General features: G+C 40.9%; 1 protein-coding gene across 3 annotated transcripts in view; it reads left to right on the forward strand.

Annotated features, from left to right (window-relative positions):
- The window catches only part of PIKFYVE (phosphoinositide kinase, FYVE-type zinc finger containing), a 583,956-nt gene that overhangs the window by 293,317 nt on the left and 273,118 nt on the right, over positions 1-17,521 (forward strand). For all 3 annotated transcript variants that reach the window (XM_082260055.1, XM_082260056.1, XM_082260057.1), the window contains one exon: positions 13,037-13,180. In XM_082260055.1, coding sequence (XP_082116181.1) covers positions 13,037-13,180 — 144 coding nt within the window. The remainder of the gene's footprint in view (positions 1-13,036; positions 13,181-17,521) is intronic.

The following is a 17,521-nucleotide window of genomic DNA, read 5'->3' on the forward strand; positions in this document are numbered from 1 at the left end:
CCTGAGAAACCTGTAAAGCTGTATCATCCTTCAGAAAATGCTTGCGCAAGGTCAAGTTCCGGACAAATTTATTAATATCCAAGATCGTGGAAAACGGATTGAAATGTGTATGAGGGCAAAAGTTCAATCCTTTCGATAAAAGGCTCAATTCCCCCATGGTTAGGATCTTTTGTGATAGATTAATCACATTGTTGCTTGTCTCATCCTCATGTTTTATTTCCTCTGAGCTCGCAATGAATAGTGGTGATCCCGTTGGCCTCCGGTGCTTCTTTCCTCCCCTCCTTGTTTTCTTTGCGTTTTTTTCTTTTTCTGGGGCTTTTTCTCCCTTCTCTGACCGTTTTTTGAAAAAGGGGTATTGTACGGTGTACCTCCTGATCTAGGGAGTTGAGCATGATCAGGAGAGCTATCCGAGCCAGGTGTACCATAGGGACTCTCTATGACGCTTGTTTCTGGATCGGAAAAGCTCACTCTTTTCTTAAATTGGTGGCGATTCCATCGCTGCGATTTTTTCCACACATATACATTGTCCATTTCATAATCCACTTTATCACGCTGAAACTTTTCTTTTTTGCCATTCATGATCTCCTTTTCAAATTTGTCAGTTCTAGCACTAAGATTCTGATCAAACTCCAAAAATGAAGGCAAATCTTTAAAAGTGGATAGCTCCTGTTGTAACATTGTTATATCCTCTTGTAGCTTTTTTAATTCCAGGGTTCTAGATGTTATGATTATTTTCATTAGTTCAATAGAACAAGTAGAAAGAGTATCTGTCCACAATTTTTTGAGATCCTGGTTGAAAAGATCAAACGTTGGAAATTTCTTAATTCTCAAGCCACGAGGGATACGCTGAACCTCTACATACTCCGCAAGCGTAGTTTTCTCCCAATAGGCTTTAATCTCTTTAATTATTAGTTTTTCCAGTTTTCTGAAAGAAGCGTCCATAGGGGCCGAGGAATTATCTGAGTCTTCTCTCAAGAGAGATGTTGCTCCTGTTCTGAGGGGGTTAGCGTCATGTTTCCTAAGTGATCGGCCATTCACAGTCTCATCCATGTCTCCGGCTGAGTGGTATAATGATACAAAAACGTCAAGTCTATAGTAGCTCACATATATAAAAGGGAACTCACCGAGCCGGTATCCAAAAGCGGAAACAGCAACAAACGGTCAAGGGGGAAAAGAACCGCTCAAGTGAGGGGATAGTTCCAAACACATCCAACCCAGGTGCAGGCACGGATCCGCAGTCCTGATAGCAGCAAATGGAAAAGCACAAAAAGCCGCACAACCGGTTGAAGATGCAAAAAGTTAAAATCCAAATTTATTTTGCAGGCAAAAAGATAAAATCATCCAAGATGAAACCAAAACAGTCGGAGACATGGGGGGGAAAAGGGGAGCACGGCGGTTGACGCGTTTCACGGAGTCTTCCGCTTAGTCGTAACCATGCTGTACAATACAAGACACTGCTATATATAGAGGAAAAGGCATTTCAAATAACATGTACCTCCCAGAATGTGCTTGATTGAGCCCACACAGCTGCAGATACTAAATCCCAATTAAGGGCACACAAACAGCCCAGCAGGAATTGTATGTTTGTTTTTGCTTCACCTTTTGTCCAAAAACGCATAGCAAAAAAGTTCTATAAATGCATATGCGAAAAAACTTTCAATAAAAATAAGGAAAAAACAGTAGTGATAATATAAAAAGGACAGCTGGTAGAAGCCAAAAAACGAACAAAAACAAAGTAAAGGGAGAAAAGAAAAAAGAAAAACGAAGGGAAAAAAAAAAAAAAACGAAGGGAAAAAAAGAAAAAAAAAAAAAAACAAGAAAAAGAAAAAAAAGAAAGAAAAAGAAAACAGTAAAACGGAAGCATATATATGTGTTCATACCCAGATGGAACTATGGTATAAAAAGAAATGGTGTATAATATAGTCATGAAGAGCATATATGTGTAAATATATAAGTGGTACACATAAAAATAATAAATGTGTAACCACAAACACATACATCACGTCCATATAGCATATGAAACAAATAGAAAAATGGGGGGGGGGGGTGAAATTGTACACATATGTAGTAGGTATGAGCACAACCCCCAAAAACGTATAACCCCATCCATTGAGTGGTATATCTGCAACTGTGTTCACATACATAGGGCAATCCACCCAATCGAAAGAATATAAAAATAACCAATGAGATATGTAAGAACACTAAACATTACCATAAAAATAATAATAAATACATAAATGCATAAACATAGAAGTCCTGTGTGTCTTTATCAGCATAATGGTATTATTATCCCCTATAAAGATATAAAAATAGGGACATTTAAATGGATATATACCCATGGTTACGACTAAGCGGAAGACTCCGTGAAACGCGTCAACCGCCGTGCTCCCCTTTTCCCCCCCATGTCTCCGACTGTTTTGGTTTCATCTTGGATGATTTTATCTTTTTGCCTGCAAAATAAATTTGGATTTTAACTTTTTGCATCTTCAACCGGTTGTGCGGCTTTTTGTGCTTTTCCATTTGCTGCTATCAGGACTGCGGATCCGTGCCTGCACCTGGGTTGGATGTGTTTGGAACTATCCCCTCACTTGAGCGGTTCTTTTCCCCCTTGACCGTTTGTTGCTGTTTCCGCTTTTGGATACCGGCTCGGTGAGTTCCCTTTTATATATGTGAGCTACTATAGACTTGACGTTTTTGTATCATTATACCACTCAGCCGGAGACATGGATGAGACTGTGAATGGCCGATCACTTAGGAAACATGACGCTAACCCCCTCAGAACAGGAGCAACATCTCTCTTGAGAGAAGACTCAGATAATTCCTCGGCCCCTATGGACGCTTCTTTCAGAAAACTGGAAAAACTAATAATTAAAGAGATTAAAGCCTATTGGGAGAAAACTACGCTTGCGGAGTATGTAGAGGTTCAGCGTATCCCTCGTGGCTTGAGAATTAAGAAATTTCCAACGTTTGATCTTTTCAACCAGGATCTCAAAAAATTGTGGACAGATACTCTTTCTACTTGTTCTATTGAACTAATGAAAATAATCATAACATCTAGAACCCTGGAATTAAAAAAGCTACAAGAGGATATAACAATGTTACAACAGGAGCTATCCACTTTTAAAGATTTGCCTTCATTTTTGGAGTTTGATCAGAATCTTAGTGCTAGAACTGACAAATTTGAAAAGGAGATCATGAATGGCAAAAAAGAAAAGTTTCAGCGTGATAAAGTGGATTATGAAATGGACAATGTATATGTGTGGAAAAAATCGCAGCGATGGAATCGCCACCAATTTAAGAAAAGAGTGAGCTTTTCCGATCCAGAAACAAGCGTCATAGAGAGTCCCTATGGTACACCTGGCTCGGATAGCTCTCCTGATCATGCTCAACTCCCTAGATCAGGAGGTACACCGTACAATACCCCTTTTTCAAAAAACGGTCAGAGAAGGGAGAAAAAGCCCCAGAAAAAGAAAAAAACGCAAAGAAAACAAGGAGGGGAGGAAAGAAGCACCGGAGGCCAACGGGATCACCACTATTCATTGCGAGCTCAGAGGAAATAAAACATGAGGATGAGACAAGCAACAATGTGATTAATCTATCACAAAAGATCCTAACCATGGGGGAATTGAGCCTTTTATCGAAAGGATTGAACTTTTGCCCTCATACACATTTCAATCCGTTTTCCACGATCTTGGATATTAATAAATTTGTCCGGAACTTGACCTTGCGCAAGCATTTTCTGAAGGATGATACAGCTTTACAGGTTTCTCAGGATGTGGACAATGGTTTGGGTGGGGATCAACCTGTGACAACATTGGGGGATAATGGCCCAGAATCACCGAGATCTTTTAGAGAACATTGTGCAACCATCGATCTGGAGGACTTAATGATGGAAAATCGAGATGCTGTACAGGAGAAAGAGGATAATGTCAACAAAGTTTCATTCAAAGTACCCTCATATTTTTATCCTGTTCAGTCACGGGTACCCCAGATGGACACCTTTCAAAAACGAATCGAAGAGGACATTTTTGAACTGAAACAAACGGTTCCCAATAAGGTACAGGTGAGAAATGACAATCTGAATGTACAGGAAAGGAATGCTTTAATATCTTTGATGGAGGATGACTCTATTGTTATTAGGAATGCGGATAAAGGGGGATCGGTAGTCATATTAGACAAAGGTGAATACAAAATGGAAGCTCTCAGGCAATTGTCTGATACGGATACATATATAAGACTAAGTGGTGACCCCTTGAATAGGTTCAGAGCCATTTTGCGAGAGCTTATTGATAGAGGTGCCTCTATGGGTATCCTTACCCCTAAGGAGTCTGATAAACTGATACCGGAATATCCCATCACCCCAATTTTTCATCACCTCCCTAAGGTACACAAGGGGGTACGCCCGGTTCGGGGGAGGCCCATTGTCGCTGGCATCGGGTCTCTCAATGAACGACTGGGAGAGTGGCTTGATGGCCAGCTTCAACCCATTGTGCACACTCTACCCAGTTACCTAAGAGATACTATGCACCTCTTAAATATCACCAGTGAGATTTGTTGGCAGCCAGATTACCAGTGGATGACTTGTGATGTAGTGAGTCTCTACTCTTCGATTCCCCACAATCTAGCTCTAGTAGCTGTACATTTTTCACTTACCCACTATACTGATCTGGCTGAGGTGGCCAAGACATACATTTTGGAGGTCTTGGAATACCTCCTTGGGCACAATTATTTCATGTTTGATGGGGTTTACTATCTCCAGAAGTGTGGGGCAGCCATGGGGGCTATTTTTTCACCCTCCCTGGCCAACCTTTACATGGGGTGGTGGGAGAGGGTCCACATTTTTGGAGATAGTAACCCCTACAGGAATCAAATTGTCATATTCTTTCGTTATATAGATGATTTGATCTTTATCACTAGACAAGGCCTTCCTTTTGACCTATTTTTGGAATATCTTAATCGCAATGATTACAATCTGGCATTTACTGGCCAATTCAATGTTGATAAGATTGATTTCCTAGATGTTACCCTTGAGCATCGACAAAATCAGGTGGTCACTAGCCTATATAGGAAACCCTCAGCTGGTAACAATTTGTTACATGCTGACTCCAGTCACCCATTTCATACTCGAAAGGGTATACCGGTAGGTCAATTCCTTCGTATCAGAAGGATATGCAGTGACTTGGACGTTTTCAATAAAGAGTCAGCACTTTTGTATAGACGCTTTTTGGCTAGGGGTTATCCAAAATGGACCCTTGACAGGGCATACTCTATTGCCCTTAATAGGGACAGGAAAAGCCTCCTTACACCAAAGAGACATTTCAATGAATCTAAGACTTCTGGCAATAATGGCTCCATTAATCTCACCATCCCATACAGTTTGGAATTTAACAGGATCAAACAAATTATCAATAAACATATTCCCATTCTGTATGGTGATAAGGACTGTGCCAGGATCTTAGAGGGAGGAGTGAATATTGTCGCCAAGAGGGCCAAAACACTGGGAAACCAGTTATCCCCAAGTCTGTTTAGCACTACAATTAAAAATACATCAGAAACATGGTTGCATCTGAAAGGTAATTTCCGATGTGGGGCTAAGGACTGCATTACATGTCCCCATATTCTAGGGGGTGTTAACTTTCAATCCTCTATTGAGAACAAAACATACAAAATCAACAGGTTTTTTAATTGTAACACTACATACCTTATTTATCTCATTACTTGCAGAGAATGTTTTGTACAATATGTGGGTCGCACCACACGAAAACTTAAAGACAGATTTAGGGAACACCTTAGTGATGTCAGATTGAGGAAATCCACGAATGTGGCCCGACATTTTAATTCAGAACATGACAGTGATCTGTCTTTGATATCGGTCCAAGTGATCGAACGTGTGGTTGCTCCTGTAAGAGGGGGCGATGTGTTCCGCCTTCTGTGTAAGCGGGAGGTTTTCTGGATTCATAAACTCCAGACCCGCTTACCTGGCGGTTTAAACTTTGAATGGGATGTTACTCACTTTTATTCCCAGTAATGATTCATGTATCTATTCGTGGGTACATACATTTAACTATACATACAGAGAGGGCTACCTGTATCCCATACGCATACATGGTACATGTTTCTTTGATTGACCATTCTATGTCTTAGTGTTTCTTTGTTTCTTCTTTTCTCTTTTTTTTGGAATGCATGTGTTCTTTGATATATATGCATGTTGTTCCGTTCGGCTTGCCTCCATGGCTATATATTTATGCAATGTGTGGCTGACTCCTTTATGGATATTGATTGTGCTATATGCACGGTGGTTCACACATATGCATGCTATACTCTGTGTTCAGTATGATCTAAGTCGACATGTACACGTAAGCATATATATATATATATATATATATATATATATAAAATTTTTTTTTTTTTGTTAGATCGATGTGGGATATGCCTGAGACGTTACCAATGCCTTGGGTATATATCCATTTAAATGTCCCTATTTTTATATCTTTATAGGGGATAATAATACCATTATGCTGATAAAGACACACAGGACTTCTATGTTTATGCATTTATGTATTTATTATTATTTTTATGGTAATGTTTAGTGTTCTTACATATCTCATTGGTTATTTTTATATTCTTTCGATTGGGTGGATTGCCCTATGTATGTGAACACAGTTGCAGATATACCACTCAATGGATGGGGTTATACGTTTTTGGGGGTTGTGCTCATACCTACTACATATGTGTACAATTTCACCCCCCCCCCCATTTTTCTATTTGTTTCATATGCTATATGGACGTGATGTATGTGTTTGTGGTTACACATTTATTATTTTTATGTGTACCACTTATATATTTACACATATATGCTCTTCATGACTATATTATACACCATTTCTTTTTATACCATAGTTCCATCTGGGTATGAACACATATATATGCTTCCGTTTTACTGTTTTCTTTTTCTTTCTTCTTTCTTTTTTTTCTTTTTCTTGTTTTTTTTTTTTTTTCTTTTTTTCCCTTCGTTTTTTTTTTTTTTCCCTTCGTTTTTCTTTTTTCTTTTCTCCCTTTACTTTGTTTTTGTTCGTTTTTTGGCTTCTACCAGCTGTCCTTTTTATATTATCACTACTGTTTTTTCCTTATTTTTATTGAAAGTTTTTTCGCATATGCATTTATAGAACTTTTTTGCTATGCGTTTTTGGACAAAAGGTGAAGCAAAAACAAACATACAATTCCTGCTGGGCTGTTTGTGTGCCCTTAATTGGGATTTAGTATCTGCAGCTGTGTGGGCTCAATCAAGCACATTCTGGGAGGTACATGTTATTTGAAATGCCTTTTCCTCTATATATAGCAGTGTCTTGTATTGTACAGCATGGTTACGACTAAGCGGAAGACTCCGTGAAACGCGTCAACCGCCGTGCTCCCCTTTTCCCCCCCATGTCTCAGACTGTTTTGGTTTCATCTTGGATGATTTTATCTTTTTGCCTGCAAAATAAATTTGGATTTTAACTTTTTGCATCTTCAACCGGTTGTGCGGCTTTTTGTGCTTTTCCATTTGCTGCTATCAGGACTGCGGATCCGTGCCTGCACCTGGGTTGGATGTGTTTGGAACTATCCCCTCACTTGAGCGGTTCTTTTCCCCCTTGACCGTTTGTTCAGGTTTGCAAGATAACTGAAATCCATTCCAGGTGATATAATTTGCTGCTCAGTGATTGCAGTATTCTAGTCTGCATCTCCCCAAGGTAATACTTAAAATCTGGCCTGTTAGTGGGCCCTGAGGACCGGAGTTGAGGACCATTGTCCTAGAGTAACTGTCTATCTCATGAAATCTCCTCCATACTCCTGAGCCCCTGCTGGGTGACACCGCAAACCAGCTGGCAATGGCACGTATTGATTTGCCATCCTGGTGTGATTTGCAACCTCTATAGGGTCCATGAATCGCCTCATGCTACAAGTAGTGACACTGACCCTAGCCAATAGCAAAACTAGTTAAAAACAGTCAGAAGAATGAGTAGGGGAAAAAAATCTGTGGCCTTCACCTGTAAAAACATTCCTGTTTTTGAAGGTCGTCTCATTGTTGCCCATCCATTTCACCTGTTAATTTAATTAACACCAAAGCCGCTGAAACTGATTAAAAACCCCCTCTGCTACTTAACTGACCAGATCAATATCCCAGGAGTTTAATTGACTTAAATGCTTACTCGGATTAAACAGAGTTCCTTTTTTGTATAATGAAATACTGCTCAAAAATATTAATCACTATAATCTCATATAAGCTTTGACATTAGGTAATTTTGAAAGTAATTTCCAATGTGTTTAACCTGCAGCTTTCCTTAAAATATCTGGTGATCCTGCCATGATGGTACAATTGATATTATCCCTGATTATAAATAAATATCTGATTCTGTCATTTTGGACAATTTTTAATTTTAAATGTCCCTATCCCTGTGTTGGTGTAGTTAGATTAGAATAGCACTGCACAACCGAGAGACCCTCGATGCAACATGTGGCTTGCATATGGTATATATGCAAATGTCTGCAACATAGACCTTGCTTTAATTAAAAACAAATTTAAAAAATTATCTTGCTGATTAGATAGCATTGAATGCTGGGTAATTATTTTATCGCTTTGTGCACAATGGAAAAATGGTTAAAGTATTTTATGCAAGATTGAAACCACTCTAAAGTTCTGTAGTTTCAAGCAGAACTGAAACCAAATAATAGGATAAAAATGAATAGTTTAACCAAAGCTGCCTTTTTATTATATTGTTTAATAAACACAAGACCTTAGTTTGATAGCTAGCAACATTCAATCCACTTCTGAGCCCAGATTATCCTGGACCCATCCCAGTCTGTGACTAAACATTAAAAGCACCAGCACAGTGATGAGGTCATCTATCTGCTTTTTCCTATCAGCATGCTCATTCTCAGCACATTAATTGATTGGCTCCTTCTGCTACTTCTTCCTTTCAAACTCCAGTACTGCCGAACAAGGAAAGTAAAATGCTGATTCCAGCTCAAGTTCAGATATTGAGACTGCTTGCATGTAAGAAATACATTTAATGATTTATGATTGAATACAGAGCTGCCTTATTATAATTAGTTTGATCAGGCTGGCCAAAACAATCTGTTTACGGAATTATGGTGCTCATGTATGCGCTGTATGTAGCATTAGCGGCATGCAGAAAGCGACGCTGTGTTCCCCAGCAGTACGGGTGACATCCTATCTGCTACTGGATCTAAACTGAGTCGGCCTGAATATAACACCACCATTCAGCGGTAGCTTTGAATTTTTATTAATGAATACAAGACTTCCTCTGATTGGCCAAAGTGGGTGGATGGCGTCTTGATTTCCACCTCAGCCAATTGGAGGAGGCCTTTTATTTACTGATACAATTACAAAGCTTTTCCTGAATGGTGGGAACACATTCAAGCCAACTTAATTTAATTCAGGCTGCAGGTCGAAAGTCAACCGAACCCTTGCCAAACACAGTGCTGTATACTATATATATATAGCTAATACAGCACACGCAACAGCTGCATCTTCTTTTCTTTTTTTGTTAATACATTTTTATTGAAGTATCACAGTTACAATGAAGAAGAGATATGCAACAACAAAACAACATTGTATATCACATAACTTAATGACATGCATAAAAGAAAAACAAATCTTGATAACTTGTGTGTAACTTTGAACAGCATCTATAATCAACCCATCTCCAAGCGTGGCATAATTATCATAAGTAATGGTTTGTATTGGCCAGCTTTGCCCAAGAAAATTATTTGGTACCATAGTAAAGCTGAAATTCTTAATTTGTGTCTTTTTTTATAGCCTCCTAGCTTCCAGTTTTTAATACATAGTTATCGCAAATATTCTTTTTGTTGTTCTAAGCATCAGATTCAGTTCTCTCCCTTCTAAAATTGAGTCTGATTTGGCCCATTCTTCAACCATAATAAAGGAACCTTCCAGCTGTGGGAATCCAAAGAATAAAGTAAATAGCGATGTAATATTTCTCATTTATCCAAATATATAAAGCAGGCACATTGATGACAATCATCAGATCAGGCGTAATAGTCCTTTATATGTAAATCTAAATCTCTAAATTTTAGAGACTGTACTTTATCTTTAAAAAAAAAAGTTAACGTATTGGTAATCGTTTACAAATGACGAGAGTTGGTGAATTTGTACTCATCCACTTTAGGCCCCATTCACACTTTGTATCATGGGAACGTGTTCCGACTCGCTTTTTTTTTTCCATGTTTCTGCGGGTCGTACATAGGGCTGCTAATTTTAATAAGTACAATTTTAAGAATAACACTCACATGGTAGCAGCAAACAATTTAAATGTCTGTATAAAACAATCTGCATTTCTAACCGGTTAAAAACGCTGATTTGTTTTATACAGACATGCATATTGTTTGCTGCTACCATGTGAGTGTTATTCCTAAGTTTTGCTTATTATAATTGGTTTGAGACCCCCTACACTATGAGGAGTGTTCCCTTTGTTTTTATGTGAAACATAGAAGCCCTGGAGGAGAATGATTGAGTGAGCTGGAAAGGAGGTTTCCGGGTATTAAAGGGCCCATCGGATTGCTGATCGTTATGCATCTAGACCTTTGTAATGAGAGTCTGAAGTGGATGGTAAGAGGCTTTGTGATTGGGTGTCAGTGGTGGCCTCTGCACTTCTGTTCAGCTGCACTTCGATTTATGAATTGCCTCGACTTTTTCTTTGAATGTGGACTCTATGAAATTGCTATGTCCTTGATTGTATAGCGCTGCACCAGTCTCTTTTAATTTGTGTTTATATTGTTTTTTTCTGCAATATTGTGTCTACAGCTTTACTAGATAGTATATTAAGTTATCATATAAATTTACTCTTTTTACTAAGCACAGTAGATACGAATTTGGTTCATTACTTTATATACTATTTTAACCTTTTAGGTGGTACAAAGACTTGAATGTTGCTGAATAAAGTAATGGTAACCATGTGATAAGTGTTGCAACACTGGGAAAAAAATATATAGTAAGGCAAGGGTTCCTATCCTCTCAGACAGCCTTTCTTAAACTTAACATGGAAAATCCCATGAAATACCAGGTCTCACAATAATTATTATATTTACAGCTCACCGTACATTAGCGAGAACAGCAAGCTGAGATATAAAAATAAGAGAATAAGGAATGTCGCTTACCTGGCGTATATACATCCACTAAAATGTTTAATCTTGGTACCAAAAAAAAAAAAAAAAAGACTGCAAGTTATTTCAGAGTATTGGTAGCCTAGTAACAAGCTTTTCTTTCTGGCCATTTTACAATACAATGCCAGGTTACAGTGGGAACGGACTAAAGGAAGAATTGATTCTACAATACAATGCTTACACAGTGAAAGGATCAGATCATTAATGTCTTGTCCAAGGGTGTTTTCAAAAGGTTTATAAACTCTAGCAGTGAAAACTTTACAGAATTTTTACTCAACTCTGAAGACAAATGAGGCTGACCATCAATTAAAAAATGAAAACATTCTTTCTTGTGTATCTACATTAAAAACAAAACTTCCCTGTATTTTGGTTGGATAGTTTCCACACTACAAGTCCTGTTGACAAAAGGAAATCGGGAAACAATACAAATGCGAGCTCAGCAATAAAAACCTGACAGTGGTTGTAGTTCTTTCCCACTCTATTATACAAATGCATTTATTTCTGTCTGTGTCCTCCTGTTGGACACACCCTCTATTGTTCCTAAAGACACAACAGCAAGTGAAGGTGCTCTTTACTGGAACCACAGTACAGATAGACTGACCAAAGGCTTGGTTTGTGTTCTCTGTTAACTTATCTGACAGCAGCCCCAATAGCAATTATTCTCAAGAATAGACACTACAAGTTCTTTGAGCAATAAGCACTTTTTGCCTTTTAAAAGACAAGTTCAGGTTAAAAAAAAAAAAAAAAAAAAAACGTTATACTCACCTAGGTGGAGTGATCCGATGCTGCATCTGTCCTCCGCTGGCACTGTAGTGAGAACTGAGCGATTATACACTGCTGGTCTCTCAGTTTTCTCCCTCCGCTCTAAGCAGAGAGCCAAGGGCTATCAGTCAGTGGTTCTCTGCTCTCCCTTCCTTCGCTCACTGGAGTGCATGGCTGTAGAGCAGTTGTGAAGGGCTAGCTCATGCTCTTAAGCGGATTGCTGAGAGGCTACGCCAGCTGCCGGTCCAGGCTTCTGGGTGAATACAGACTATATGGTCAGGATCTTTTCAGAGCCTGGACCGGCTGTGGCGGGCAGTCGTTGTTGGCTGAAAACAGATCAAGGGTGTGCAGAATGCACTGCACTCCTGTGATCCATCGAAGAAGTATGGCCAAAATAGCTTTGGCCATACTTCTAAAAGATAATTAACCAATGGCACTAAGAGGCATTCTTCTCACTGACCACCAATGTAAGAGACATTCTTCTCAATGATTACCAGCGTGATGGGGACCCTTCTCTCACTGGGCTTTTCTAACAATGACCACCAATGTCAGGTGGTCCTCTTGCCACTGACCTCCAATCAAAGGAGGCCTGTCTCCACTAACCACCAATGTAAGGTAGCATTTCACAGACCACCAACGTACAGAGGCACTTTTCCACTGCCCATAAAGATAAGGGGGCATTTCTATACTGACCATTAAGAGAACAATACAATTTTTACAGTTTCTTTTCTGGCCACTAGTACCGTTTATTTAATTAATACTAAAATATGAATGGTATTTTGCAAATTAACTACATTGTTCTTCCATAACACTCAGTAAACAATGCACAGTGGTCTTTCAAAGGCCCAGCACTGCTTGCTTTTTTGTTGGCAAACTTTATATAACTAAACCAGGCCCTTCTGTCCCTGCTAGGACATACGAAGAAAAGTGTGCCTGTCCTGAGCGTATTCTCTTTTTTTAATTTTTTTAATTTTATTTATTTTTTTTACTTTTGTACATAGTAGAGAATATACTTTAAAATATGCTTTACATTTCCTTTAAGAAACATTTTAATTTTTTTGCTTAATTCATTTTTATTCTATAGTTCCAGAGGATCGTTTTATGACCACTTTGTCCCAGAGCTCAACTGGTTCTACTCACCTGCAGATACCAAGCCCCCCTGAGATTGTAGCCGATCAGATGTTTACTGCTACTTCAAATTCAGCTGAAATGGACACAGCTAGCAGCAGTGAAGGTATTTGTACTCCAATTTGCTATTTAATAATCAATAACACTATTGCATTTATTAATGTATACTGTTGTTTTTCTGGCGTTATTTATTGCGGTTTCACATTGCAATCATTCCAAATGTACCTGTTGCTGGGCTGATGTCAACAGAGAAAATTTTGATTGGCTGCAATTGGTTACTGTTCTTTAACCACTTAAGGACTGGAAGGATTTACCCCCTTAATGACCAGGCCATTTTATTTCAATTTGGCACTGCATGACTAACTGGTAATTGCGCAGTTATGCAATGCTGTTCCCAAGCAATATATGTCCTTTTTTCCCACAAATGGAGCTTTCTTTTGGTGGTATTTGATCACCTCTGCAGTTTTTTTATTTTTTGTGATACAAAGGAAAAAAGACTGGAAATTTTGAGGAAAAAATTTAATTTTCTACTTTTTTCTTATAAAAAAATATCCAATAAACTAAATTTTTGTCATACTTTAAGCCAAAATGTAGTTAGCTTCGTGTCTTTGATAAAAAAAAAAAATCTCAATAGGCGTATATTGGTTTGCGAAAAAGTTATACCGTCTACAAACTATGGTGTATATACTGGAATGTATGCAGCTTTTACTTTGCCTGCATTCTCATTTCTTATAGTGCTAAAATGGCAGGGCAGTACAAAACCCCCCAAAATTACCCCTTTCTCTGTCCATCGACAGACGCAGCTCCTTAACTTCATGACTCATAGGGTTATGCTCCTCCTTCTAGGAATAAGGACTAGGCAGGAAAAACCGTAACCACACCTATGGGGGCTGTCCCTGCAGGCATAACCCCTCAGACTCTTTCATCAAACAGTTTTGTTCTGCCTAGCGTTAGGAATAGGACCTAGCTCCCTGCTGGGACTTCGATCTTAGCTGTAACAGGGAAAGTTTGTGATTTTTATTTATTTTTTAACTAGTTAGTTCCTGAGGACCAAGATCCAGAGGAACTACAAGCAACAGCCAGATGCAGTTTTGCTCTGGATAATCTAGATCCTTACGGTCTCCCAGCCTGGCCATCGAGCGTGAGCAGGTTATAGTCCAGAACTAGCCCTCGCCACGACAGTGCCCCGATGGATGGGGACGAGCCTGCAAGTGGACAGTCTCGCTGGGACGCATTGACCTGGAACGCCCTGAGTCGCCGCTTCCCCTTGGCTGACAGCGCCCCCATCCTGGGTGGGAGGTGATCTTTGGCGGGCGTGAACCCCCTCCCTGGAATGGTCAGACCTTAGGGGTTCCCTGGCATTCCCCTACCCCTAGCAGGTTTTACATTGGGGGGGTTGGGCGGTAATAATGCGGCCATTATGGCGCTTATTTGAGGAGGGTGAATTGTCCTGGGTGGGTCCCTGGCTAGGGGCCTTTAGATGCCTATTGTTCTGTGACCCCTTTTGGGGGTCCTGGAAACCGTGGGGGCCGCCATTTTGCTGTGGTTCATGATCTGTGTTCCCATTAGTTTGCATGGGCAGCAACTTTCTATACTTCCCCATTGAGAATGTGTGAGCGGACATTTTCTTGAGGCTCGTGGGATGGACAGGCATGCAGCAAGGCTTATAATAGAGGCAGAGCCTCTTCCTCTTCCTGTGCAGTCAGTGTTAGTTTAGTTTTTACACTGATCAGGCTGGATGCTTCTCTGTGGTCTGGTAATGTTCCTGGGTTTCCCTGTGGGGTTTTTCCTCTTCTGCTCTATTATTACATAATCAGGGATTGTGAATCCGCAGTAATAGCGGTTGGATTGCGTTTTTCGCGGTCTTAAAGGGACATTACACAAAATAACATTTTATTTGAGCAATGGAGTCCCAGGATACAAATTCACCTGCAGACCCCCTGGAAGTGACTGCGGCACCCTCCGGTTCACAGTCGCAGCCAGATATTGCAGTTTTTGCAAAGCCTGATGTCAGAAGTGGATTTTATATTTTCTGGTGCTGCCAGCCATGAACGCCCTCTGCCCTCACCTCCATCGGCAGGGTCTTCGGACTCTGAGATAAATATGGTCGCCGTGGACGCATACGACCTTCAGGGTTTGGTGTCCAAACATTCTGATGGTGAAGGGGACCTGTCCTCATCAGCTGCCGTGTGGGAACGCGCATTGGTGTAGGCCCTGATAGTTTCTGTACGTGAAACCCTAAATTTGGCTGATGAACCTACAGCGTCACGTGCGCAGGTGTCTTTTGGCTCCAGCAAATCACGTAAATCGGGCAAGGTATTCCCTTGTCCAGAATTGTTTCATACTATTGTGGATGAACAATGGCGACGCATTAGGCACATGTTGGTGGTGCCTAAGCGTTTTGCACGCCGTTATCCTTTTGCGGAGGCGGTGTCCAATAGGTGGACTGTACTACCAAAAGTGGGTTCTTCGGTGGCCAGGTTGAATAAAGTGACTCTGGTACCGGTGGAAGAGTCTTCAACCTTTCCAGATCCTGTGGATAGATGGGTGGAATCCTTGTCCCGCCATTTACATGTGGTAGCAGGTCACATGTTAAAGGCTACCTTTGTGAATGTTTTAGTAGTGCAGACTGCTACTGAATGTGTGTAGTTACTGAAAAGTAACTTGGAAACTGCACAACTTCCCCCTGCAGTACTGTAACGAATAGACCAGTTGACCCAAGCCCTGATGTTCATGTGTAATACGTTCCTGGACTCAGCTTTGTTGATGGCCAGGACATCAGCAGTGGGGATTGCCATAAGGTGCATGGTATGGATAAAATGCTGGTTAACTGACCGGGCTTCTAAGAAGGCTGTGACCTTCCTTTTACAGGGGAAAGGCTGTTTGGATCCTCCCTGGGGGAGTTGAGGGCAAGGTGCCGCATACTAGGTGGGGGCCTTCCTTTACTGCTCACAAACATCTTTTTCGTGCCTCCGGGTCGCAAGAAAAAGGTAAACCGTTTAGGTTTTCTGGGGGTTCCAAGAAACCATCGTCGGGAAAATCTAAGTCTGGCCAATCTGGACTTGCAGACGAGTCCTCTCAAATTCTGGTCTCCTCCATCGGACAGATTCTTCCTGTGCAATCTTCAATTATCCCCAGTCTGGTTAAAGGACTTGCAAGGGGCAGTATACGACTTTCTGTCACAAGAAGTGATTGTGCCGGTTCCCGCTCAGGAACGTTTTCAGGGGTTTTATTCAAACCTATTCACCGTGCCCAGAAAAGAAGGCAAGGTGCATCCCATCCTGGATCTCAAGGCCCTGAAATGCTTTGTGCTAGTACAGAGGTTTTGGATGGAGTCCATCTGCATGGTAGTAGTGTCTCTGCATCAGGGAGATTTCTTAGCATCCGTAGATATCAAGGACGCATATCTACACATCCCTATCTTCGCTTTGCAGTAGCAGAGGAGCATTATCAATTTGTGGCGTTACCCTTTGGTCTCGCTCCCAGTGTGTATACCAAGGTGCTAGCACCGGTATTAGCACAGCTACGCCGGCGGGGGATTGTGGTACTGGGGTACCTGGACGATCTCCGGTTGAGAGCGCACTCTCATTTAGCCTTGTTGGGGGATCTGACGATCCTGGTCAGAACTCTGCAGGAGTTCAATTGGAACATCAATTTCAAGAAATCCATGCTGACTCAGGTTTGGAGACTGGATTATCTGGGCTTGACTCTGGATTCAGCCTTAGTGAGAGTTTTTCTTCCCCACCGGACAAGCTGCAAAAGTTGCAGGGGTGATCCAGTTGCAAGCCTTGGATTTGATGGTATCAACCTTCGAAGCGGTTCCGTTTGCTCAGTTCCATGCAAGGCCTTTGCAAAGGGAGATTCTTGTAAAATGGAACAAGTATCCAAAATCATTGGATTCTGTGATTCGGTTGAGCCACCACACAAAATCTGCTCTGTTGTGGCAGATGCAGTCTCCAGCTCTGTGCCAGGGCAAGTCGTTCCTTCTGTTATTTTGGACAGTGGTAACCATGGACACCAGCCTGTCGGGCTGGGGCGAGGTGCTGGGGAAGCTCTGTGGCCAGGGTACCTGGATGATGTAAGAGTCAAAACTTCTGATAAATATTTTTAGTTTAGAGCAATAAAGCAATAAAGCTTTATCTGAGTCATTGGACAACTCGTCTGCAAGGTTGTCTGGTTTGGATTCAATCAGACAACGCCACGGCTTTGGCTTACATCAATCACCAGGGGGGCACCAAGAGTGTCTTGGCAGCCAAGGAGGTGGCTGAGATTCTGGCCTGGGCGGAAACCTTTGTTCCAGCCCTCTCTGCTGTACACATTCTAGGATTGGAAAACTGGCAGGCGGATTCAGGTCTTCAGGTGTTGGATCAAGGGGAGTGATCCCTACTAGTGATCGACCGATATCGGTTTTTCTTTGTCGATACAGATATTTTGGCCATTGCAGATC

The sequence above is a fragment of the Pelophylax lessonae genome (genome assembly GCF_965119305.1).
Source record: "Pelophylax lessonae genome assembly, chromosome: 6".
In the NCBI taxonomy this organism is placed as follows: Eukaryota; Metazoa; Chordata; class Amphibia; order Anura; family Ranidae; genus Pelophylax; species Pelophylax lessonae.